The sequence below is a fragment of the Perognathus longimembris genome, chromosome 7, assembly GCF_023159225.1.
Source record: "Perognathus longimembris pacificus isolate PPM17 chromosome 7, ASM2315922v1, whole genome shotgun sequence".
In the NCBI taxonomy this organism is placed as follows: domain Eukaryota; kingdom Metazoa; phylum Chordata; class Mammalia; order Rodentia; family Heteromyidae; genus Perognathus; species Perognathus longimembris.
The window spans coordinates 15,908,731-15,934,501 of record NC_063167.1 but is presented as its reverse complement, the minus strand read 5'-3'; the positions used below and the strand labels follow the sequence as shown (position 1 = coordinate 15,934,501).

General features: G+C 52.4%; 4 protein-coding genes across 5 annotated transcripts; 2 read left to right on the top strand and 2 right to left on the bottom strand.

Annotated features, from left to right (window-relative positions):
- The first annotated feature begins 1,197 nt into the window (after positions 1 to 1,197).
- Positions 1,198 to 1,641, top strand: Znf593os (ZNF593 opposite strand). Its single transcript, XM_048352068.1, has 2 exons — positions 1,198 to 1,242; positions 1,495 to 1,641. Exons 1-2 carry the CDS (start codon positions 1,198 to 1,200, stop codon positions 1,639 to 1,641), a joined length of 192 nt encoding a protein of 63 aa, XP_048208025.1.
- A 1,598-nt stretch (positions 1,642 to 3,239) lies between these two features.
- Znf593 (zinc finger protein 593) lies at positions 3,240 to 4,165 on the bottom strand. Its single transcript, XM_048349853.1, has 3 exons — positions 3,889 to 4,165; positions 3,610 to 3,672; positions 3,240 to 3,525 (listed from the first exon to the last, which is right to left on the bottom strand). The coding sequence occupies exons 1-3, from the start codon at positions 4,086 to 4,088 to the stop codon at positions 3,384 to 3,386; spliced, it is 405 nt and encodes a 134-aa protein (XP_048205810.1). The 5' UTR covers positions 4,089 to 4,165; the 3' UTR covers positions 3,240 to 3,383.
- A 1,398-nt stretch (positions 4,166 to 5,563) lies between these two features.
- Positions 5,564 to 9,748, top strand: C7H1orf232 (chromosome 7 C1orf232 homolog). The gene is made up of 4 exons (XM_048349852.1): positions 5,564 to 5,690; positions 7,562 to 7,645; positions 7,765 to 7,862; positions 9,347 to 9,748. The coding sequence occupies exons 1-4, from the start codon at positions 5,607 to 5,609 to the stop codon at positions 9,651 to 9,653; spliced, it is 573 nt and encodes a 190-aa protein (XP_048205809.1). The 5' UTR covers positions 5,564 to 5,606; the 3' UTR covers positions 9,654 to 9,748.
- Positions 9,749 to 10,799: 1,051 nt separating this feature from the next.
- On the bottom strand, positions 10,800 to 13,764 carry Fam110d (family with sequence similarity 110 member D). 2 transcript variants are annotated; one of them, XM_048349851.1, is made up of 2 exons: positions 11,811 to 13,431; positions 10,800 to 11,746 (listed from the first exon to the last, which is right to left on the bottom strand). In XM_048349851.1, the coding sequence occupies exon 2, from the start codon at positions 11,650 to 11,652 to the stop codon at positions 10,831 to 10,833; it is 822 nt and encodes a 273-aa protein (XP_048205808.1). In that variant the 5' UTR covers positions 11,653 to 11,746; positions 11,811 to 13,431; the 3' UTR covers positions 10,800 to 10,830. The 2 variants fall into 2 exon arrangements, with proteins under 2 accessions (XP_048205808.1, XP_048205807.1); XM_048349850.1 differs by lacking the exon at positions 11,811 to 13,431 and adding an exon at positions 13,459 to 13,764 and having other exon boundaries at positions 10,803 to 11,746.
- Positions 13,765 to 25,771: the final 12,007 nt, after the last annotated feature.

The window sequence follows — 25,771 nt, the reverse complement described above, 5'->3', positions numbered from 1 at the left end:
ACCTAGAACAATGAGCAGCTTTTTCCTTATTTATTTATTATTATTATTTTTTTTTGGCCAGTCCTGGGGCTTGGACTCAGGGCCTGAGCACTGTCCCTGGCTTCTTTTTGCTCAAGGCTAGCACTCTGCCACTTGAGCCACAGCGCCACTTCTGGCCGTTTTCTGTATATGTGGTGCTGGGGAATTGAACCCAGGGCTTCATGTATACGAGGCAAGCATTCTTGCCACTAGGCCATATCCCCAGCCCCTTATTTATTTATTTTGCCAGTTCTGGGCCTGAACAATATCCCTAAGCTTCTTTTGCTCAAGGCTAGCACTCTACCACTTGAACCACAGCACCACATTCGGCTTTTTCTGTGTATGTGGTACTGAGGAATCAAACCCAGGGCTTCATGCCTGCCAGGCAAGCACTCTACCACTAAGCCACACTCCCAGCCCCTTTTTCCTTTTTTCAAAAAGGGTATATCATGGCGGGGGGGAGGGAAAGGGGGGGAGGGAGGGGGGCATGAGGGACAAGGCAACAAACAGTACAAGAAATGTATCCAATGCCCAACGTATGATACTGTAACCTCTCTGTACATCAGTTTGATAATAAAAATTTGAGAAAAAAAAAGGGTATATCAGCTTAATTCGTATATACAGATCTGCTTTTACATTCCTCAAAAGTGAGCCCTCCCTCAAGGTAGAGGTGATCACCTAACAACAACCAGCATTTGAGGAAGCTGATAAGGCACCTGCCCCTCCTTTGCCTAAACCTGATTCATAGCATCCAATCATCTGAGGTAGAAGTAGGGCCTGGATCAGGGCTGAGGAAAGCCTACCCAATACCTGGCCAATGCCTGGGACTCCTGAGCACTGTCATTCAAAGCCTCTTCTACCTATACAGCCTGGCCTGGCCTCCCTGGTGGATGGGGGAGGTGCTGCTCAAACCCGATGTTGATCTCTTCTGACAGCTGCTCCTAGGGCTGGCTGGATGGCAAGCAGTGGGGGGAGGGACCAGATTTAAGGATCTGACAGTCCCACCCCCCTGCCAGACCTGGGCAGGCCAATGCTGGTGAGCATCTTTTGAGATCCTGGCTCTCAGGCAGGGAGTCAGAGACCTCTGTAATCTGATTTCTATTTTGTGCTGCCATAGACACTTAGTATTTATGTCTGATCATACCCATAGGCTGCTGGGGAAAACCAGTACTCCTCAACATGCGATTTCGGCGCCTGACCCCTGGTTATTTCCGAGTGCTACAGGTAAGTACCCCTAACTGGTGCTTCTTGCATCACTGGCCTCTTCTTCCCCCACCATGGCTGAGTTGATACCCCCAACAGCTTGGCTGTCACGTTCCCTGCCGCCTGACTAGCCAGGGCCCAGATGGGCAGTGAAGCGGGAGAAATTGGGGTGGAATCTCCCTGGGGCGGTGATGGAGTCAACATCTTCATGCAGCTGCACGTTCTTAGCCCCTTCCTGCCTAGGAATCTCAGGTGTACCCTGTGTGCCCCCAGATGCAGGTGGCCGGGGAGCTGAAGGCAGAGCCCCGGAGTAGGCTGATTGGGGTTGTGGCTACACTGCTGGCTGTCCTTGGGCTGGGTGGCTCCTGCTATGCTGTATGGAAGATGGTGGGACAGCGGCAGCCACCACAAGCCCCATGAAAGGCAGATGGCCTCTCACTCGGGCTCTGGAGGTAAGTGTCTCAAAGCAGGGGGAATGCAATCTCAGAAACCCGTGTGTGTGTGTGTGTGTGTGTGTGTGTGTGTGTGTGTGTGTGTGTGTGTGTGTGTGTGTGCGCGCGCGCATGCATGCGTGTGTGTAATCCCAGCTACTCAGGAGGCTGAGATCTGAGGATCAAGGTTCAAAGCTAGCCCAGGCAGCAAAGTCCATGAGACTCTTCTTTTCTTTTTTTTTTTTTGGCCAGTCCTGGGGCTTGGACTCAGGGCCTGAGCACTGTCCCTGGCTTCTTTTTTTGCTCAAGGCTAGCACTCTGCCACTTGAGCCACAGCGCCACTTCTGGCCATTTTCTGTATATGTGGTGCTGGGGAATCGAACCCAGGGCCTCATGTATATGAGGCAGGCACTCTTGCCACTAGGCCATATCCCCAGCCCTCCATGAGACTCTTATAGCCTTGAGCAGAAGAGCTCAGGGACAGCACTCAGGCCCAGGGTTCAAGCCCCAGTGCTGACAAAAACCAAAAAAAGATCTTCCCAGTCTTGGCCTCCCACATAGCCAGGAAGACAGTCATATGCTGCTGCACTGATTTTTATTTATTTTGCCAATCCTGGGGCTTCAACTTAGGGCTTGGGCCCTGTCTCTGAGCTTCTTTTGCTCAAGGCTAGCACTCTACCACTTGAGCCACAGCATCACTTCTGGCTTTTTCTGTTTATGTGGTACTGAGGTATTGAATCCAGGGTTTCATGCATACTACTCAAGCACTCTACCACTAAGCCACATTCCTAGCCACTTGCTACTTTAAAAAAGCTCAAGGGGCCGCTGGGAATATGGCCTAGTGGTAAGAGTGCTTGCCTCATATACATGAAGCCCTGGGTTCAAGTGGCAGAGTGCTAGCCTTGAGCAAAAAGAAGCCAGGGACAGTGCTCAGGCCATGAGTGCAAGGCCCAGGACTAGGGGGACAAAAAAAAAAGTTCAAGGGGCCTCTTGAACTTTTCTACTAGGGCTGGCCTTGAAGCACCATTCTCCCATTTTCAGCCTCCAAAGTATCTAGGTTTATAGGCATATGCCACCAGCAATGACCTCCAAAAAAGCTTTATTAGCCCCTCACCCCTTTTTATTCCAATGTAGTAACCACTAGTCAGGGTTCATTATTCTTTAGCACTTCTTTTTTCTTTTGTCAGTCCTGGGGCTTGAAATCAGGGCCTGGGTGCTGTTCTGAGCTTTTATGCTCAAGGCAGGCACTCTTCCACTTGAACCACAGTTCCACTTCTGGCTTTCTGTGGTTAGATAAGAATCTCATAGATTTTCCTCAGTGGGCTGGTTTCAAACCACGGATCTCAGCTGTCTTAGTAGCTAGGATTACAGGTATGAACCACTAGCACCTGGCATTATCTTCTCTGAGGATCAGTCTTGCCTTACATTACACCTGGGCTTCAACTCAGATGCTAGGACCCAGAAGGAGGGCAGGGATGCAAATTCCAAGGCTGACACCAGGGCCTTGTGCAAAGTAAGTAGAAGAGAAACTTTTATAAAGCCGAGGGTTTGCAGCATTGGCCTAGAAGTTAGAGTCAGAGGCAAGTCTTCTTTGTCCAGCTCCTTTATTGAAGGAAGGGCATCAGAAACAGCCCTCCAAACCTCAAACCCAGAGCCCAGAGAGGCTGATACACTCTCTCCCAGCCTAGTCCTTGCAGCACTGTCCTTGAGCAACTCCTCTGCCCTTCATCTTCAGATAGATGTGTCCATCTCGGGAACCTCAGTGGACACTTCTGTGGGCACTGACAGCCGCTGGGGGGGCACGTACGACCCCATGCCCGCTGCCCTCTCTGCCTCTTCCTGACTGTAGGGTTCGATGGTCAGCTGCTTCAGCCTGAGAGAAAGAAGAATAGGAGCTGGGAGTTGACCAGATGCAAGCCGTGCCTGCCCTGGCCCATCCTTCTGCTTTACTTCATACCTTTTCTTGTGGTCTTTGGATCGTAAATGTGTCTTAAGGTTGGCGGAATCGATAAAATACCTCCTGCAGGGATAGGAGTGAGAAGGCTGAGGAAGTGATGTCTCGAGTACGCCTACCTCCGTGATCCCAGCTCTTTCCCCGGCGCCGGGCCCCTGGCCTGAAGGGAGGACACGAGGGCTGCGCCCCGGACTCCTAGAGAGGAGACGGCGCAGCCCACGGCCCAGGCCTCACCGCTCCAGGTTGGCATAGCAGACCTCCTCCGCCCCGGGCTGGACTCACGCGCAGGCCAGGCAGCGATGCAGGCCGCCCCCGGGCAGGTCGGGGTCGGGTTCCGAGTCCGGGGTCGGCTTGGGCCGCGCGAGCCCCTGTGGCCGCAGCTCGCGGTGAATCTCATCCAGGTCCGGCCGCCGACGCTTAGCCTTCATCTGGCGGGCTAAGGAGTGCGCCCGGTGCGCGCCGCTCCGGCGGGAGCGAGCCATGCCCGTGACAGCCGAGCCCAAGGTCTGGGCGAGGAGAGGAGCCACGCGGAACGGCGCTTCCGGTGACGACACGGGGCGCCCGGAGGCGGGGCCGCTCCTCCAGACCGCCTCTGATGACGCCACCACCACGCCGGAGTCTCGCGCGCCCCCCACGCGGCCATGGGTGGTAGGGCTGGGCTCGGGGCCGCCGGGGCGGGGCGAAGATGGCTCACCTGGGCCCCGGGAGGTCAGGCAGGGAGGGGCCAGGAAGGGCGTGTGCCCTGGGGCTTTGGGGCGGGTTCCTGATGTTCTGCGTTACCCGACCCTCCCTCCCGGTTCCCACACCTTAGCCTCGGAGGTGGAGTTCCAGATGCTTTAACCTAATCATCTCTGGTAGGCACTGATAATGTTTGTGACATGAATAAATTAATACACGAATGGCAACGATTGAGTTGGGCATCCTATCTCTCCCACTAGAAATCCAGACACAAAGCTTCTCACAATTATCTTCCTGGGTCTCTGCCTTTCCCTGCCCCACCCAAATGCACTGTGTGCGTGTGTGTCTCAAAGATCCTAGTTCTCAGGCAGTGAAGACAGAAGTAGTAGAGGTCAGCGGGGAAAGGGAGGCCTGGTCTGTAATCCTAGCTAGTCAGGAGGCTGAGATCTAAGGATTGTGGTTAGAACAGGCGGGGAAAGTCCATGAGACTCTTATCTGCAATTAACCACCAGAAAACCAGTGTGGCTCAAAGTGGTAGAGCACTAACTTTGAGTGGACAGCACCCAGCCCTGAGTTCAAGCTCCATGATAGACAAAAAATAAAGAAAAGAAGTCATAGAGGTGCTTATAGAAAGGCCATTGTGTACTCGGGGTGGGTCTCTCCTCATTCACCAGGCCTGGTGCCTCCTAGACTGTCCAGAGCTAACTCCACCGGACAGGATCAGAGAAGCTCAGCAATAATTCAGGGCCTCCGGATCTTTGGAACCTGTTGCCAGGAAACAGGGAGACAAGCACGTGCATCCCTGGGGACACGAGTAAGTTTCCAGGCCAGACAAAGGGGTGAAATGTAAGCTCAGGGGGGCCTGGGGACCTTCCCACTGCAGTTCACATAAAGTCTGCATTGGGGACACAAGACAGGCTGGGTTGTGGGCACAGCTGGTATGGCTACAGTCACAGGAGGCTCCAGTGGGAGTTCTAGACCCAACGACTACAAATGGAAGGGGCCCTTTCTAGAACGACTCTTAAGAGATAGATGATCTCAAGTATTTTGCCCCTGAATAGAGATGTCTTCATTTTTCTATCCAGTATGGGTCAAGACAAGGATTGAAGTGGCAGAAACTTTCCCCCATCTCAGACACCTTTGGATCGGGTTCACTGGCTGGGCCCTGTGCCAGTTAGGGAGGTTATTGCATCTTTAATGAAGTCACCCAATCCCTGGGACAGGCTCTTGGCTCTACCAAGAGTTCCTGAAGACAGATCCACTGGTGCCTACTGAACCACAGAAGGGAAGGCCTGAGTGCCAGGCCCTTTTCCCCTGCAGTCATGAACCAGGCTTTCTGGAAAACCTACAAATCCAAAGTGCTACAGACCTTCGGTGGGGAACCCGAGGAAGAGCTGGCAGAGGAGGTGGGTACCCTCCATGCTTCCTGGGAGTGCAAAGGAAGAGGCACAGTATGAATGAGAGGTACAAAGAGAGACAGAAGATGGACACAAGCCTGGGGCACATTCAGGAAAGGCAGTCAGCATGGCTCAGTGTTGGGGATCTAACAAATCCTAGAAAACAGAACAGAAGTCCTGGGGGCATGGGAGGAGGGAGCACTGTCTCCATGATCTCAAGGGCTGCCACATGGAAGAGATTCTTCTGGGAGCAGTGAGCAGTAGTCAAATGGGTACCCTTAGCTTAACACAGCATTATAATGGGCAGGGTACAAGAGGAATGTCTTTAGAGATGTAGTGAGCCCCATTTCCTAGAAGAAATGAGAAATGACACTTATGCTTTGTGGGTTACTGTAGCCGCCTCTGTTTCATTATGGGGTGTGTGTGTGTGTGTGTGTGTGTGTGTGTGTGTGTGTGCTTTTCTTGGGGCTTGAACTCAGCGCCTGGTTGCTGACTGTGAGCTTTTTTGCTCAATTCTGGCATTACTACTTGAGCTCTGTCTTGGGGGGGGGGGATTAATTAGAGATGAGAGTCTCATGGACTTTCCTTCCCAGACTGGCTTCAAACCTTGATCCTTAGATCTTAGCCTCCTGTGTAGCTAGGATTACAGGCACAAGTCTGGCTTAAAAAAAAAAATCCTAAAGCAGCTAGGCACTGGTGGTTCATGCTGTAATTCCAGCTACTCAGGCTGAGACCCGAGGCTCATGGTTCAAAGAAACCCTGGGCAGGAAAAGTCTATGAGACTTACCTCCAATTAACCACAAAAATGCCTGAAGTGGAGATGTGGCTTAAGTGATAGAGTGCTAGCCTTGAGCAAAAGAGCTCAGAGGCAGTGCTCAGGCCCTGAGTTCAAGCCCAGTGCTGGCACACACACACACATTCCACACACATACAAATCATTAAGCTTTTGAAACTAGGAACCATCTTATGTTCAGAAGCTGAAATAAGTGTTAGTTGGCACAAATAGGTATGACAGAGGCAGGAACTAACTGGGGGGGGGGCATGGGTGGGTAGGAATAGGTTGGTGTGCCAGCTGGGCTTATCTGAAATATACTATGTGAAAAAGTGCGTTTGGGGCTGAGGATGTGGCCTAGTGGCAAGAGTGCTTGCCTCGTATACATGAAGCCCTGGGCTCGATTCCCCAGCACCACATATATAGAAAACAGCCAGAAGTGGTGCTGTGGCTCAAGTGGCAGAGGGCTAGCCTTGAGCAAAAGGAAACCAGGGACAGTGCTCAGGCCCTGAGTTCAAGGCCCAGGACTGGAAAAAAAAAAAAAAAAGAAAGAAAGAAAGTGCTGGGATTGAGGTTTGTGCAGCTGTAAACTGGACCTAGATGTTATCCAGTGTGAATCTATGCTTCTATGACTGAGTGCAGGCATTTGCAGGGATTGTTTGTGTGTGGTGTGTGGGTGTCTGTGGTTGTGGGGGGTTTTGTATCTGATGGATGAGGAGGCACTTTGCAGCACACCTATGTACAGGTGAAGAGCTGTAACCATGTAGAATATGCTCAGGTAAAGGTGTGTGAGCACGCATGTCCTTATTTATATGTCTTAAGTATGTCTATAAGTGGGCGGGTTTGTATCCTGAGGGATGTCTGCAGGGATTTACTATATAAGTGTGTGTTTGTGTGTGTCCAGTGTCTTTGCACCTGTACATATTCTCATGCTCCCTGGTGGAGGTGTGAGGTATAGATGTGTGTGTGTGTGTGTGTGTGTGTGTGTGTTTTGTTCTGTGGGGTTTGGGGCACCTTGTTTATGTGCATGTACCAGGCAGGCAGTAGAGGAGGGAGATGCCACTTCTCTGGGGCTTCTCTCATGTGGGGGGGGGGTCTTGTGTTTCAGAGGGAGAACCCAGCGTTAGTGGAGTCTGAGACAGCAGAACCCACTGAGGAGGCCTTCAACCCCATGTCACAGCTGGCGCGGAGGGTGAGTTCTTTTCTCTTTGTCCATCCCATCCCGGGGGGGGGGGGAGCCTAACAGCTGATATGAAGCCCCCAGGAGGCTGCGCTGGGTTCTCCCCTAACTCTCAGCCCCTCCCTTCCTAGGTTCAGGGAGTCGGGGTGAAAGGCTGGCTGACAATGTCATCACTCTTTAACAAAGAAGATGAGGACAAGCTGCTGCCACCAGAATCCTGTGCTGACCAGTATGTGTGTGTATTTAATGGGTGGTGCTGGGAGGCATCTGGGGTCCCTTTTCTGACATGTTGGTTCCAAGATAAAGCAGGCCTACCTAGGAGATTAGATCAAATCTTGCAGAAAATTACCAGTTGTGTTAGGATTAAGAAGCTGTTCCTCCCATCAGTCTCTGGTTTGGATCCAGGTCAATGGGTCCCCTATATTGTCTACCTTCACCATCCAAGGGAGCCTGAGGGCAGCCATCTGATTCAGTTGGATGTGGCAGAGGAGTCTGGGGTCCCAGAGGACCAGAAGGCACACCAGTTTGGGAAACACTGTTTTAGCCGAGAGCTAAAGGGTCAGACAACAGAGACTCAGTCTACCTGCTTGCTCTCTATGGCACACAATCCATTTCTGCTCGTTCCTCCAGCCTAGACACATACAAGCCAACCCCCATCCATCTCTCCTTCCCCAATTCATCCCTACCTCTTCCCAGACTGAGCTCTCTAAGGAATTTTCCAGACTCTAGGCTCCTACTGAATTCATTGCCTGTCCTTCCCCCTATATCTTCCCCTTCGCACTCCAAGTCCTCCCTCCCCTAAATTTCAGATCTAGAATTTCTTCTCCCTACGTCCCTTCAAAACTAGAACCTGACTTCCTTCCTTGCCTCATCTTTTCCATCCGTGAAATCTAAACAAGTCTCTAAGCCCTGTGTGGGGTGGGGTGGGGTGGGTGTCCCCTCTACTCATCTAGCTCCGCCCCCAGCGAAACCACGCCCATCTGGCCCCGCCCCCAGCTCCCCAGACCTGGCTCCTCCTGCTTCTTGCTTTCCTGGGGACCTCTGACCGGGTTCTCTCCCCAGGGAGGCCGCTCTGCTCTCCCAGACCTGTCACCCAATCCCCCAGTCGCACCCTGACCTCTTTCCCAGAGCCTCTGAAACCTCCCCAGGCTGCAGGTTCTGGCCTCTGACTCCTCCCGCCCTATTACCTGTCCCCAATGTCCCCATCTGGCCCTACATCCCCAGCCAGCCCAGGCTTCCGGCCCGCTGCTCTCACCGGTACCCTGCACCCTGCGGCCCTCAACCCTGCAACCACCCACCCTCACCCCCGCCCCCCCCCGCCCCCCCGCCCTCACCCCCGCCCCCCCACCCCCCCGCCCTCACCCCTGCCCCCCCAGGCCCGCCGCCCTCACCCCTACCCCCGCCCTGCCGCCTTCACCCCTGCCCCTACCACCCTAACCCCTGCCCCCCGCCCCTCCTCACCCCTGCCCCCCCTCCCCGCCAGCCGCCCTCACCCTTCCCCCCTGGCCCCCGCCCTCCACCCCTGCCCCCACCGCCCTCATCCCTGACCCCCCACCCGCCGCCCTCACCCCTGCCCCTCTGCCCGCGCCCTCACCCCTGCCCCCCCCTCCCCGCCAGCCGCCTTCACCCTTCCCCCTGCCCCCCGCCCTCACCCCTGCCCCTCCACCCGCCGCCCTCACGCCCCGGCCCGCCGCCCTCACCCCTGTCTTGCAGCCCGCTGGCGCAGCCACCCTCGCAGGCGGCGGCGGTGGCGGAGGCGGCGGAGGCGGAGCCGCGCGGGCCGGGGTTCTGGGACGCGTTCGCCAGCAGGTGGCAGCAGCAGCAGGCGCTGGCCGCGTCCATGCTGCGGGGCGCCGAGCCCACCCCGGACCCCGACCCGGAGCCCGGGGATGAAGCCGCGGAGGACGCCGCCCGGCGCCCCGAGCCGCAGGAGGCGGACCCCACGGCCGGCTTCAAGTGGGGCTTCCTCACCCACAAGCTGGCCGAGATGAGGGTGAAGGCGGCCCCCAAGGGCGACTAGCAGGCCCGGGGCCGAAGGGGCTCCGGACCCCGCTCCCTCTCCATTAAAACCCTGACCGGACACCCCGTGCAAGTGTTTTGTTTTTTTTTGCCCAGACAGAGGGGGGAGTGGGCGACATCAGGTGGAATCGGAGAAAATCGTGGCGCCAGGATGGATGGCTAAGTTCACCGCACAGTTGTACCAGGAATCGGGGGGGGGGGGGCGGGGGGGACAGGCTCGGCCTCTCGCCCTCCTCCGTGCTCGGTTCCTGCACAGTGAGAACAGCCAGAGACTCACAGAGAACTTAACTACACGGCGTGACAAACTGAGGCTCGGGCGAGCTGAAGGGCTGTCAGGAAGGCTTCGACCCCAGAGCGATGAGCGGGAAGAAAGTAACCGAAGCCCGGGGAGGAGGAGCATGCGCCGAGACTTAGAAAGGGGAAACTGAGGGGGAACAGGTGACCTTGGGTGTCGCTGAGGGAAATTGAGATTTCGGGCAGGTAACAAACCCCTGGTCTGAGGATCCCCGGTTTCAGTGGCCGCTGGGCCCTTCCTAGCGACCACGAGGGGGCAGCAAAGCTCTGGGAATTCCGGGGATCCCTGCCCAGGATCTAGCACGGATGCACCCCCACGTGGGTGTCAGAGAGACGGCTGTCACAGCGTCAGTGCGAGGCCGTACTGGTCAAAGCAGCTGCTGTGCACCGAGCTCCTTGATATCCCAGGCACGGAGCCACACGGGTTACAGCCATTCCAAGATGCTGCTGTTATTATCATCTGCTACCTTGGCGCTTTAATAACCCCGGGGTGCAGGCTTTGGTCCCCGGGAGGTTAAATATTTACCCACAGCCATCACTCCCATCAGCCCGGACCTGCTTCCTCCACCTCCGTCCCCTAAACCAAACTCGAGGCCCATTGAAATCTCAGGTTAGCTTTATTCAGTAGCCTCGCTCCTCTTCCCCCTCCTCCACCCCATCACGCCTCCGACCCGGCCTCCACAGGGGCCACGAGGCCGCCCGGTCCCCCCCCCCCCCCCTTGGCTGCAGGCCTCATGGGGTTCCACCTCCTCAAGGCTCAGAAAGGGGAACCCACGATGCAGGGAAGCGGCTGGGCAAAGGCGCCGTGCGCCCTCCGAGGCGAGAGTCCTCCCGGCCGGGGCGGTGGGCCGGGTCCAGCCCCGCGCTCCGGGGGAGCTCTCCCGTCACACCTCGGACTCCCTCGGCGGGGCCCGGGCGCGCTGGCAGCCGTACAGCCACTGGATGACGCGCGCGTTGCGCTCCACCACCGACACGGCGGGCCGCCCGTCCCGCGCGGAGCCGGCCGCCTCCGAGCCGCCGCCGCCCCCCGCGCCGTCCGGGGCGCCGGCCGTGTCGCCGTCGCTGGAAGTCCAGTCGCTGGTGTCCCCGGCGGCGGGGGGCGGCGGCGCGGGCCCCGCGGCCTCGGCGCCCCAGCTCTGCGGGGAGAAGCGCTCGGCGCCCAGCACCTCCACCAGCGCGCGCTCCAGGCCGCAGTAGTTGAAGAAGCGCTCCTTCTCCGAGAGCGGCAGCGAGCACGAGGGGCACAGCGCCCGCTTGCGGGCGGCCTCGGGCGTGTCCGGGGACGCGGCCCAGCCCCCGGGGGCGGCGGCGGCGGCCGGCCGCTCCGCCGGGCCGGGGCTGCTGGGGGCGGCGTCCCGGGAGGCGCCCAGGAAGAGGCGCCGCACCAGCCCCTGGCCCTTGGCGTTCTCTTTGTTCACCGAGGCCTTGCAGTCTCGCTTCTGGCGGTAGAAGATGAGCGAATCGGGCCTGGGCTGCCTCCGGCCGCTGCCCCGGCGGGCGGGCCCCGGCGTCCGGGGAGAAGCGGGGCGCCCGAGTTCATTGCAGGGGTGCGGGGTGAGCGGCCCGGGGCCCCCGCGGAGGGCTGGCTCTTGGCGTCTGACGATCACCTGATGTGTCTTGACATACTTGGCCTTGTCGGCCTCCAGCCTCTCCACGGCGCTGGGGGTCCGTCCTCCGGACTGGGTGGAGGGAGAAGCCAGGGGCATCTTAGCAGAGCTGGGCAGGACAGTGCCCCATAGAGCGCCGCAGGGACCCGGCCAGGGGAGGAGCCCAGGACAATTGGCGGGGATTTCCTGGAGTCTGCAAAAAGAGGAATGGGCAGAGAGACGGTAGGTTGGGTCACTGTTCCTCTCTGCAGGCATACCTGGGTACAGGATCAGCTGACCACCTCTTCCCGATCTGCTTAGGTCGAGTGCCAGATCTGGGAGCGGAAAGAGACCCAGGCTAACCTCCCTGTCCATTTAGAGACTTTGGTTGGGGGCTCTCTGGTCACTCAGAAACATGAGCCCCTTTGAGCGTGCCTCTGTGGTCCACAGGGCTTTGCAAGCAGGACACTTGGAAAGGGAAAGCAGGCAGGTTCCAGCCCAATTCCCCAAAGTGGCCTTAACCGGAAAAAATACCTCTTCCCAACCCAGTAGCTTTAAGCCCAAGACAAGGAGGCTCCCTGGCCACAAGCTAGCTCTCATGCGGCCCACCCTTCCCGCCCCAAGCACCGAGGTCAGAGACATAACCACAGGTTAGAAGCCTCCAGTAACTGCAGCCAACTGCCCTGCCCAGGCCCAAGCAGGGCTGTCCAGGAAGGAGAGGGAGGTGGTCCCCTGGTCCTGTCAGCCAGCTACTGGCAGCCACTCCGTGCCCCTGCCAAGAGGACTCCAAAAAAATCAACTGTAAACATCACCCCGTCCAGCTCTAACATTTCCATTCCTTAGGCCAGGAATTGGGCTTAGAGAGAGAGGAAGGGGCTCCTCAGGTCCCTCTGAGTATTAGGCCAGAGTCCTAGTGTCCAGCACTAGTTAAGATAGGGTCCTTCACTTGCATTGTCTCTGTTCCTGTGCTTCTAAAAAAAAAAAATCAAGTAAGCCTCACTAAAAAGTTCCTTCTACTGATTCTCCCCAGCAACCCACAAAGCCCAGAAATCTGCCCTCAGGGTAGATTTCTGCCCCCTTCTCATCTGGAGACCTCTGACCCGTCTCCACTGTCCTTGTCCTGGGGAAAGGGGCAGGAAGGGTTGTAAATCAAGAGCTGCCAGTTTCCTTGGCAGCTCACAGAATAGGCCACCCACGTGGCCCAGCATATCCCCACCCTGCCCCTATCTCCTGGCCTCCCATCCCCCAGTCTCCTGAGAGGGACACATGGGTGCCGGTGCTGGGCAGGAGGGGACCTTGAATCTGGAGACAACAAAAGAACAGTCTAGGCAAGGATGGGATCCTCAAGACACCCCCAGCCAAGAAGCCCCTCTGGGATAGAGACCCTGACAACTCTCCCTCCCAGTTCAACCTGTTTAGTTTACCAGCACCTCTCCCATCTAGTAAGTCTGTGTAAACCTGTCCGGAGACATGAAGATCTAGCCATCCAGGACAGCCTGACAGTGTCCCTTCCCTTCTCCCAAGGACTGTGTGGGGTCACGGGGTCAGATTCCAAAGTCCCAGGAGGGCACTGAGCTTGTCTGACCTCATGTGTGCCCTCTGTCCCCTCCTCCTCTGGGTAGAGAGGCTATAAAAAGTCCTTAAACACAAGCACCAAAATAGTTCACTGCCCTCCATCTCTTTCCTGCCTTCTGGACTGGCTTTGACGCCCAGCACAGAGAGCCCACTTGAGAGCCTGGTGGCTGTCTTTGTCCCCTCTGGCCTTTGCCTCCTCTCTCCCAGTCATGGAGTAAGTGGTCCCAACTCTGCCCCTGGCTTCTGCTCTGGACACGGGTCAGCTTCTAGGCTCAGCGGCTTGGTGCCAGCCTTGCCACTCTGGGCTCCTGAGTGCGCTCCCACCCAGCCGGGGGTTCAGGATGAACTCACCTTTGCGTGGGGAGACTGAATTGCAGGGGTCCTTGGGCAGGTCCAGACTGAGGGCAAGAGGGACAGCCGGGACTAGAAGTAGCTTTGGTGGCAGCCAAACCTTGCTCTCCACAGGAAAAGCAGAGCCTCCACCCCCCAGATTAACCCTTCCGGACCCACAGCCTGGCCCCGTTAACTCCTTCCTGATCACATCTCAGTGGAGTGGAACCATGGATCAGCTCCTTTATTTTAGGGACAGCCCAATAGGCTCTGCCCAGTTAACCGGTGTACCATGGAGACACCAGGAACTTGCGGGCAGTGCCGGGACCCCACCCAAGACCTCCCGATCTCCAGGCTCCCTCCAGAGGCCTGGGGCAGGGATGCTACTGCTGCCCTCCCTCCCCCACACCCCTCACTGGGCAGATGTCCTGACACTGACTGTGAGGGCTCAGTGGAGGCTAGTGGACTTGTAGTTCTCCTTTGGTGGCAAGTTCAGGCCATACGGGATCCTCTCCTTGGGTGATGGCCAGCTTGGTCTCCATTTTAGTCTGGGAATCTGGATGCAATGGTTCTGCTGATGTGCAGGTAGCCAGGAGACCTGGCACCAAGCAGGAGCTCATGAGGGGCCGCACCCTGACCAAGATGCCCCAATGGCAAATGGCTGGGAAGAGAGCGACAAGGGGAGGCTGCTGGGGCCAAGCTTCTGTGTTTTGGACTTTTCGGCTGACTTGGAACCAGGATCCTCCTGTCTCAACCTCCTGAGCAGCTAGGATAACACAGCCATGAGCCATCCGAGCCCGGCTCTCAGAGAAAAAAAAAATTTTTTGTCTCAAGGAGAAGCCCAAGTCATGTGTGGGGGGGAGCCCCCATAGAGGAAAGCTCCAGCCTGAGTTCAAAGTGCAGCTACCAGGGGGTCCCTCATGCAGGCCACTTAGCAAAACTCCCCTCCCTCCCTCCTTTCTAGCACTTCTCAATGCTTGCAAAGCAAGTTCAATTCTCTGTTCTTTGATCTCCTTTGACAACCCCTGAGGGCCCTAGAAATGGGCTCAGTGGGAGAATGAACCCCACTTATATGAAAAAAGAAAGAATCAGAGAAGAAAAAAGGATATGCTCAGAACCCATCTCCAAATCCATTCTGTCCACTGCACCCCTACCTGTCAGGCAGGGTCAAGGCCTGCCCGAAGATGGTGGTCACTATTCCTAAATACGGGATTTGGTGGCTCATGCCTCTAATCCCAGCTACTGGGGTGGCTGAGCTCTAAGGATTATGGTTCAAAGCTAGTCTGGGCAGGAAAGTCTGTGAGACTCAGACCATCAATGAATTGCCCATGATAGAGGGAAAAAAAAGCAAATGGAGAGTGAGGACAAGGTCTTGAGTTCAAGCTCCAGTACACACACACACACACACACACACGCACACACACACACACACTTTTATTTTGGTCCTTGGCAGTTCCGTTTTGTGTTGTTACAACACGATACAAAATGCTTTTAAGTACATTGTCACAATCCCTAGAGGACTATCTTTGGGAAATGGGTTTTTATTAATTTTCATATTTGCAGCTGAAGAGACCAGAGAGGGAAAAGGATTTAGCCAACGCTCAGACAATGAGGATTCATAGCACACTTTTATTGACGATTGATATATGTCAGAGGCTGTTTAATTACTTCATTCAACCATTCATGTATTTAGTCCTCAATGTAATCCAAGGAAATGGTTTCTCCCTTCCCTAAAATGTACAGATGTAGGTGGGGTGCAGGCCAGGTGCACAGTTGTCTGGGCTGGAAGGGGTTAAGCGGGAGGTGGCTGGGCTGGGCCCAGCTGGGATGCTGTCAATGGCAGGAAACCTGGCCTGCCAGGGGGAGGCTGGGGCTATGATATCTGACTGACACCCCCCCCCCCATATCCCTTTGGTCTTAATGGAGCATCCGGGTTGGGTGGAAAGGAAGGCAGGGGCCTCTTCACAGCTCGGTTCTGGGCATCCAGGACAGATGCTAGACTACAGGAAGAGAGGACCCAGGGGGCAACACAGTGCTACCCCGGGGTGGGGGTGGGGGATGGGGGGGTGGGGGGGTGACCTGTCCTCTAAGCTTCAGAAGTGGTTCTGATTCTCCATACACAAGTGCTTAAAGAAGGGGGACAACCCCTACCCCACTGGGGAGCCTTAATCAGAGTGGTGACACAGTTCTGCCCTCAGGGATCTTGGGGGTGGGGGGGGGAGGGATTGAGAACCTTGTTGCCAATACCTCCTAGTCTCAGGATGCCAATGGAGAGAGGCCTAGGCGACAGGCCCAGGCCCTGGACCACACAGGCAGACTAGGGGAATGGAGGAGAGGGCAAATGGCTGGGCTTTCTGGGTAAGCCAGGGGAGAGAGGAGAGAGGGGGATGGGAGGGTGGGGGATGGGTTCATCTATCTGCCCGCTGGCCCCAGCTCTCAGCCACACTTGCCCAGAGCTTCTGGTCCTGGGTCCCCAGGGAGATCCTTAAGTGACTCCTTCCGGCCCTACAGCCAGGACCTGGGGCAGCGGGAGGCCAAGTCTCAGGGCTGTTTCCTTCCTGCTTCTGACTCCATTCCCGGATCACCTTGATGGGCTGGGAGTGGGCCTGAGTCAGAACTAGCTCCTCTCAAGACAGGGATGCCGGGCGATGGGGGGAGCAGCTCTAGTCAGTGCTGGGAATAACCGGATCAGGCCTCAGACCCCGGACCCGCACTGTACCAAAGGAGATGTGGGTTTCCTTCCTCACCAGTCAGCTGCAGGCCCTGGGCCAGGTCACAGTCACCCATTCCAACCCTGACTTTCCCCTCCGTGGCTGTGCGACCTCGAGCTGCATGCTCACCTCTCCAAGTGTAATGGGAAGTGTGCGATAAGGGTGGGTTCATCAGTGGGTTTGAGAAAGCAGCTGGCACCTTGGGGGTGGTCCAGAAAGGGCATCTTCACCCACCATTGACACCTTCCTGAACCTCTGACTCACCCCCCCCCCCCCCCACCAGCCTTCCTCTCAGCTGCTGGCTACAAATCATCTTGAATACCTGCCTGAGTCACTGGGTCTGCTCAGGAACTGGGGGGCAGGGGGAGCAGAAAGAGGGCAGCAGTGCTCAGGACCCATCACAAATGAGAAATCACTGCTGCTCAGACACGGACGGGGATAAAACAGGTGACCTGGGGCAGGGGGCAATTTGTTCTGCTGGGGAGTGGTGGAACTTCAAAGCAGGGGGTTAGACCTACGCTGAGCCCCTAGGGGATTTCTGATCCCGCTGGGGGTGGGGGAATCTTAGGCCTAGAAGACAGCAGGATCTGGGGTCTCACAGAAGACAAATGACTGGGGAGGGGTGGCTGACTGAGGGGGAAAGGCTTGGGGCACTTAGAGAAAAGACAGGGTGCCCTGAAGAGGGTTTTAGAAGGCTGCAGTTTCTGAGAGGGAGGAGCCCCCTTGCTGGCTGGATGGGGCTCTGGTGAGCTCCTGAGATTCCAGCCACGGCTCCCCTGTAATTCAAAGCTTTCCGTTTTGGGAAAGAGCCTCAGCCACAACAATAGCTGGGCCCTGGCGCCTGCCACTCTGAGGGGTGCGGCTGTGAGCCGAGCCAGCCCCCCAGTGCCAACAGCACAGCTATCAGGGGAAGTAGTGGAGAGGAAGATGCCAGTAGACATTTGTTTGTCTGAGCACCTCAATGTGGCCAGGGACGAACAAGGCCAAAAAGGCAGGGGTTCTGCTTTCTCCAGTTTAATCCCCTTGTTAGAATAACAAACCACCCACTTTTACTAGTAGTTCCTCTGCTGCTAGGCTTCACACAACCAGCTGTATACTCAAAAATCACCCTTACCAACAAAATCCTATGTAAAATGGGTGCTTTGATTGTATCTATTATTATTATTTATTTATTTATTTTTGCCAGTCTTGGGGCTTGAACTCTGTCCCTGAGCTTCTTTTTGCTCAAGGCTAGCACTCTATCACTTGAGCCTCAGCGCCACTTCTGGCTTTTTCTGTGTATGTGGTTCTGAGAAATTGAACCCAGGGCTTCATGCATGGTAGACGAGCACTCTACCGCTAAGCCACATTCTCAGCTCTCTTTATTTTATTTTTATTTTTATTCCTCTATGCTGGTATTTGTGCTTGAACTTGGAGCTATCCTTAGCTTTTTTTTTCTAATCTTTAAAACATTTTAAGTTGTTTTTTATAAAGGTTACATCACCTTTTATAAAGGTTATATCACAAAGGGGTAACAGTTACAAAATCAGGTAAAGACTACATTTCTTTTTGGACAATGTCACCCCTTCTCCTGTTCTCTCCCAGATTTTTCTTCCCTCGTCCCCCCCCCCCCCCTTTCCTCAAGGCTGGACCACTTGAGCCACGACTCCACTTCTGGCTTTTTGGTAATTAATTGGAGATAAGAGTCTCATGGACTTTTCTGCCAAGACTGTGATCCTCATAGCTCAGCCTCTGGAATAGCGAGGATTACAGGCGTGAGCCCTGCACCGGCTTCTCTTTCTCTGGCAGTCTCCCTGTGCTCCCAGAGTGGGTAACGACTCAGGATAGGGCACTTGATCTTAATGTAAAAAACCCTATCACATTTCTCAGGCTATAGTATTGACTTAAAGATGGGGCAAGCAATCCACTTTGAGCCAATAAGACCTTTGGCTGGGACTGGTGAGGCAGAGACGCTCTCTCCATGGCCCTGCAAGCTCCTGGGAGTGTAGCAGCCCTTGGGATGGGAACCTGCTCAGAGACCAGGAAGAGCCTTCCAAGAAAGGGCAGAGGTCAGAGAGAAAAAGCAATCTTGATGAGTAGAGCTTGTCAGGTCAGCTCTGAAGCAAATCTCCTCGGGACTTCATCCCTCCCCTGGAGAGCTAGGGGTGGGGCTTGAACTCCAGGCCTGAGTGCGGTCCCTGAGCTCTTTTGGCTCAAGGCCAGCGCTCTACCACTTGGAGCCCCAGTGCCACTTCTGGTTTTCTGGTGGTTAATTGGAGATAAGGGTCTCAAGGACTCCTCCGCTAGCCGGGGTTCTCCCATCTCAGTCTCCTGAGTAGCTAGGATTAGAGGTGTTTATCCCTGAGTTAAGCTTCCACTCTGACTCCCTCCCCACCCCCTCCCTAGCCCTAGGCTGGCCTGGACTATGATCTTCCTATTTGTTCTTCATGTCACTGGATGACAGGGTTGTGTCTAGTCATTAGGTGACATGGAGTTTCACAAATATTTTCTTTTTTTTGGGGGGGGGGGTCTGGACTGGCCTCTGACTATGATTCTCACACCTCTGTCTCCCAAGTAGTTAAGGATTACAGGCTTGAGCCACTGCACTCAGATATTGCTCCACACTTTAAAGACTTCCTAACATGACACAAGCCACAGTGATAATTTCCAAAGTTATCCTTCCCCATCTTGTAAGACTCACAGGGAGCAAGTTCAGAAATTGAGGAGCTAGCTGGGCACCAGTAGCTCACGCCAGCTACACAGGAGGCTGAGATCTGAGGAGTGCATTTTGAACCAGCTGAGGCAGGAAAGTTTGTAAGATCTTACCTTCAATTAACCACCACAATGAATGCTGGAAGTGAGTTGTGGCAGAGCTCTAACATTGAGTGAAAAAAGCTAAGGGGCAGCCTATGCCTGAGTTCAAGCCCCCCAGCACAAAGAGAGAGAGAGGGAGAGAGAGAGAGAGAGAGAGAGAGAGAGAGAGAGAGAGAGAGAGAGAGAGAGAGAGAGAGAGAGGAGAGAGAGAGAGAAACTTTCACACTGGGATGTGGCTTAGCCCAGATCACCTAGAAAGCTCAAGATTGTCCAGGCTCATCCACCAGAGGGCGGGCTGCACCTAACAAGAGCCTATCCCAAGCCCTCCTCATCTGTCTATTTCCTGTGTTTCTAGGCACAAGAGCCATCTACCCAGTTCTGGGCATGGGCATTCTTCGTACTTCTGTTCCACCTGGTGGAACCACTCCAGGGATCTTCACCTCGACATTGGATGCTTTGTAGTGCCAGTGAACCAGTCACCACAGTTACTCCTGCATTTATAGTGTTCCCTGTGGTTTATGAAATAGCTCATATGCACTATTCTAGAAAGCAATTTATTATTTTTTTGAGACTAAAATTTATTTTTTATAAAATACAGTATTTAACTTCAGATACAAAATGTTACTTATAACCACACTGGGAAGCAATTTATTATTATGGCCACTTTTCAGAAGTAGTAACAGGCTCACAGAGGTTCACACAGTAAGTTACTGCCTCTGCCTGGGCTAGGTGCCCAGGATGATGTTAAGGACTGAACCCGGTGGCGCATACATGTTCTCTCAGTACTTGGGAGGTTGAGGCAGGAGAATCAGGAATTCAAAGCCAGCTTGGGATATGTCGTGAGACCCCGACTCAAAAACAAACAAGCAAACTTGGCACTAGTGGCTCATACTTATAATCTTAGCTACTCAAGAAGTCTGAGATCTGAGGATCGTGTTTTAAAGCCAACCCAGGCAGAAAAGTTCATGAAACTCTTATCTTCAAGTAACCACCATAAAGCAGTAGAGTTGTGGCTCAAGTGGTAGAGAACCAGCCTTTAGTGAGAAAAACTAAGGGACAGCACCCAGGCCTTGAGTTCAAGCTCCAGTAGCAGCACAACCCCCCTTTTCCAGACAACAACAAAAACAACTATGCAATTCTATAGAAATGAAGACAGTGGAGTGCTGTATAGACCAGTGGATGAAGAAGACATGAGAGAGCTTATTCATCGTGCATCTACTCTTTCATGTCCTTACTGGATTTTGGTTTATATTTTATTATCAGTTAGGAAGAGAGGCATGTTAAAATATCCTGCTATGACAAACTTGTCAGTCTCTCTGGGTAGCTTTTTGAGACAAGGTTATTAGATGCACACCCCTTTCCAAATGCTAAGCCTCCCTGGTTAATTGAGTTAATATTATTATTCTTATGCTAATACTGGGGCTTTAACTTGAGCCATTACCCTCTTGCCTGGCTTCTTTTACTCAAGGCTAGTGTTCTATCACTTGAGTGGAAACTCCATTTCTGGCATTTTACTAGTTAATAAGAGATCGCTGTCTCAAGGACTTTCTTGCCTGGGCTGGTTTCAAACTTCAATTCTCAGCCTCCTGAATATCTAGAATTTTTTTTAAAGTGCCAGTCCTGGGACTTGAACTCAGAGCCTTGGTGCTGTCCCTGAGCTTTTTCACTCAAGGCTACTAGCACTCTACCACTTTGAGCTACAGCATCACTTCCAGTTTTCTGGTGGTTAATTGGAGATAAGAGTCTCATGGAGGGCAGGGAATATGGCCTAGTGGCAAGAGTGCTTGCCTCATATACCTGAAGCCCTGGGTTCGATTCCCCAGCAGCACACATATAGAAAATGGCCAGAAGTGGTGCTGTGGCTCAAGTGGCAGTGTGCTAGCCTTAAGCAAAAAAAAAAAAAGTCTCATTGACTGAGTGCCTAGGATTATTGGTGTGAGCCACCAGTGCCTGGCTAAGAGTATATATCTTTTTTTTTTTTTTGCCTGTCCTGAGGCTTGCTTAGGACTCAGGGCCTGAGCATTGTCCCTAGCTTCTTTTTGCTCAAGGCTAGCATTGTACCTCTTGAGCCACAGTGCCACTTCCGGCTTTTTCTGTTTATGTGGTGCTGAGGAATCGAACCCAGAGCTTCATACATGCAAGGCAAGCACTCTACCACTAAGCCATGTTCCCAGCCAATAAGTATTTTGTATGATCAGATGCACGTAGGCATTGTTTCTTTCTGTTCCTCTCCTAAGAGTATCCGCCTTTGGTCTCACTGTGTGTGAATGGCTAGGGAACTGCATAGTTTATTATGTCCTGGTATTTTAGACCAAACTTCTGTATATGAGAGAAAACATGCACTGTTGGTCTTTCTGAGTTTGGCTTACTTCACTTAACATGATTTATTCTAGGTCCATCCATTTCCCTGAAAATGACATATTATTCTTTCTCTTGGCTGTGTAAAATTCCATTGTGCATAGGTACCACATTTTTTTTGGATCCACTCATCTATTGTAGGGCATCTGGGCTGTTTCTACAACTTGGCTATTGTGAATAGTATAGCAATGAGCATGGATGTGCAAGTATCTTTATGGTATTCTGGCTTGTGATGTTCAGAGTAGATGCTCAGGAGTGGTATGGCTGGGTTGTAGGGAAGGTCCATGTTTAGTTGTTTTTTTTTTTTTGTTTTTTTTTGGCCAGTCCTGGGCCTTGGACTCAGGGCCTGAGCACTGTCCCTGGCTTCTTTTTGCTCAAGGCTAGCACTCTGCCACTTGAGTCACAGCGCCACTTTTGGCCGTTTTCTATATATGTGGTGCTGGGGAATCGAACCCAGGGCTTCATACATAAGAGGCAAGCACTCTTGCCACTAGACCATATTCCCAGCCTATGTTTAGTTTTTTGAGGAACCTCCAGACTGCTGTCCAGAGTGGTTGTTCTAGTTTACATTCCCACCAGCAGTGCAGCAGGGTTCCTTTTCCCCACATCCCTGCCAAAATTTGTTGTTCGAATTCACAATGTTGGCCAGTCTAACTGGGGTGAGATGAACTCTCAGAGTTGTATTGCTTTGCATTTCCTTTATGGCCAAGAATGATGAACGTTTCCTCATGTGCGTCTCTGCCATTCTCACCTCTTCTTTGGTACAGTCTCTCCTTAGCTTCTTTGCCCATTGAGTAATTGGTTTATTAGCTTTGGGAGGGGTTCATTTCTTCAACTCCTTGTGTATTTTGGGTATTAGGCCTTTGTCTGATGTATTACTGGTAAAGATCTTCTCAGTCTGTTGGCTGTCTTTCTAGTTCAGTAACTATGTCCTTTGTTGTGCAGAAACTTTTTAGTTTGATGTAATTCCATTTGTCAAGTGTCTCTCTCTCTGTCTGCTGTACCCCTAGGACTCATTTCAAAAAGTTTCTTTTTTTTTTTTGGCCAGTCCTGGGGCTTGGACTCAGGGCCTGAGCACTGTCCCTGGCTGCTTCTTGCTCAAGGCTAGCACTCTACCTCTTGAGCCACAGCGCCACTTCTGGCAATTTTCTGTATATGTGGTGCTGAGGAATCAAACCCAGGGCCTCATGTATACAAGGCAAGCACTCTTGCCACTAGGCCATATTCCCAGCCCTTCAAAAAGTTTCTGCCTATGCCTTTGAGTTCTAGTGTTTCTCTGACTCCTTGCAGTAATTTCAAAGTTTCACGTTTGATGTTGAGGTCTTCGAATTGAGATTAGTGCATGGTGACAAACAGGGATCCACTTTTAGCTTTCTGCATACAGATGCCCAGTTTTCCCAGCACCAATTATTGAAGAGGTTATCTTTTTTCCAAAAATCAGATAACGTTAAGTATTTGGCTTTATTTCTAGGTCTTCTACTCTGGTCCATTGATCTTCGGATCTGTTTTTATGCTAATACCAAGCTGTTTTTGTTACTATAGCTCTGCTCCAAATCTTATGGGTGATTCTGGGGAGCACAAGCCATGTTCCAAATATATATGGTTGATGTTCCCTCCAATCATGGCCAAGGAAGACCTTTTCTTACACGTGGTGTTGTTTTACAGCAAATTTATAACAATGTATCTTTTTCTCTGTCTCTGTTTCACACACACCACCCCGCCTGCAGTGCTAGGGATGGAGCATAAGGGCCCAAGAATGTTAGGCAAGCTGGGTGCCAGTGGCTCATGCCTGTTATCCTAGCTATTCTGGAGGCTGAGATCTGAGGATGGTAGTTTGAAGCCAGCCCAGGCAGAAGTCTACAAGACTTTACCTCCAATTAACCACCACAAAGCCAGAAGTAGAACTGTGGCTCTGGTGATAGATCACTAGTCTTAAGCAAAAACCCTGAGGGACTGTGCCTACCTAGGCCCTGAGTCCAAGCCCCAGGACTCCATAAAAAAAGAAAAAAGAATGCTAGCTGAGTGTAATACCAATTGAACCACTTCTTCACCCTTTTTTGCTTTAGGTCACTTTTCAGATAGGGAGTCCATTTTTACCAGGCCAGCCTGAGGCTATGACCTATTTAGTTATACCTTCTGTTTTACTATATATTACCTTTTTAGCTTGCTTGTTTGATGGAGGTCTCAGTAACTTTTTGTTGTTATTATTTATTTCTGTATTGTCAGTTGTGGGGCTTGAACACAGAGCCTGGGCACTGTTCCTGAGCTTTTTCACTCGAGGCTAGTGCTCTACCATTTTGAGCCACAGTGTCACTTCTAGTCTTTTGTGGGTTAATTGGAGATAAGAGTCTCATGGTTACATATGAATCTGTAACCCCTCTATACCACACTTTAACAATAAAGAAAAAAGTTTAATAATTAAAAAATAAGAGTCTCATGCACTTTCCTGCTTGAGCTGGCTTTGAACCATGATCCTCGAATCTCAGCCTCCTGAGTAGCTAGGATTACAGGGTATGAACCACCAATGCCCAGCTCTCACTAATTTTTTATCTGATCTAGGTTTGAACCATGGTCCTCCTGGTCTCTGCCTCAAATAGCAGGAACCACAGGCATGCATCACTGTGTTTGGTGTTACGCGTGTGTTTTATGTTTTATTTCCTCAGCTGAAAGCAGGGGATGTGTAATATCCTTTTCTCATTAGTAACTTTCTATGAATGGACCAAGTTATTGAACGTTAGAGCTTAGAGACTACACCCTATAATGTGACAATGACTAATTATCACAAAGACCTTTGAATATTTTTTGGGGGGGTCAGCTGTGGGGCTTGAACTGGTCCTTAAAGCATGTACTGAGGTCAGGAAGTTTCTCCTTGTAGGGCTGGGCCTTTGCTGAAACGGAGACCTAGATAAACAAGTTGTTTAGCCCTGAAAAGTACAGACTCTACAACTAATTGTAGCCCATAGTCACAATACTTGGGGGGAGACCACAAGAATGCCAGAGCTAATATTTGCCCCTGTCCTCTTGCTGGGATTAGAGCATGGGGATGCCCTTTTCAGCTTTAGGAAATGCTACTGGGAAGGCAGGGCCAGATCAAGATTGGAGTAGGCTGGTTAGCTTGTGAGCCAGCTGGAGAAGGCCCAGCACCCTGGCAGACTCTGGTAGTTGTGTTCTGACATGTGGACTTAGACAGGAATGGTCACTTCTCAGGAGACAGCCAATCAGCTCCAGGCTGATAGGAGGAGGAGGGGAGCATGAGCCTTCCAAGCTCTCTGATATTCTTGCTTCTTTTAACCCTAGCCCATTCCCTGAACCCAGGTAGCAGCTGATGGGTCCTTATGCAACTCCAATGGTGGTTCTCAGGGCTTTGGACCACCTTAGACATTGACTAAACATTATGGCCCTCTCTGTGGAAAAATGCATACCCTCATAAACTCTTTCTTGTGGATGCCAGCTTTTGTGCGTGTGTGTGTGTGTGTGTGTGTGTGTGTGTGTGTGTGTTGTTTTGCCAGTTCTGGGGCTTGAACTCAGGGCCTGAGCACTGTCCCTGGTTTCTTTTTTGCTCAAGGCTAGCACTCTACCACTTGAGCCACTGTATATGTGGTACTGAGGAATTGAACCCAGGGCTTCGTGCATGCTAGTCAAGCACTCTACCACTAAGCCACATTCCCAGCCTCTCTTTCCTTCTTCTCAGAGCCTTGGCTGAGTTCAAACACGAGGGAGAGAAACAGAGGGGGAACCCAGGGCTTAGAGTTCTGGTGGCTGGGGTTTCTGCACTGGAGCCTTTGCTGGCTGATTGATTGGCAGGAAGTAAGCAAGTTCTAAAGACTGACCTTTTCCTACCTGTCCCATGGTCTGACCTGTGTGATTTCCACTGCAGCATTTTACCCTGTTTTCACATTAGGCTCCAATAGATGAGAAAGAGCAGTGCAAGGGATCCACATGCTGAAATTTCCTTTGATTATCAGGAGATGAAAATTGGGCATCATTTGTTTCTGACACATGTAGGCCAGTTTGCACTTAAATTTGTCATTTCCCTCCAGCTTTAGCCTCTGGAATGCTGAGATCACAGGCATGTATCACAATACCTGGCTTAGGGCGTCAGATTTTTTTTTTAACCTACAGTTTTATTGACATGGAATCATTATACAGTAGAATGTACATATGGAAGGTATAGTTTGATGAATCTTATGATGTATGCATAAAACCAGTTAATAAATCTACATTGACCATCCTGAAGTAGTGTCTATGTGGGAGATAGAGCAGACAACCTGATTTATTATCAATCATGAGACCAGCAAACAGAAAGAGGAAAGAAAACAGGGAAAAGGAGATTGTTATTTGAGAATTATACTTGTAGAGGGCTGTAAGGCAGAAAGAATGGCAGGATATTACTATAATGGCATGTAAAAGATTTCTGTAATAATTGTGGTAAAAAAAAAAAAAGTAAGCTAAATTCAAAAGCCGGCTGGGAA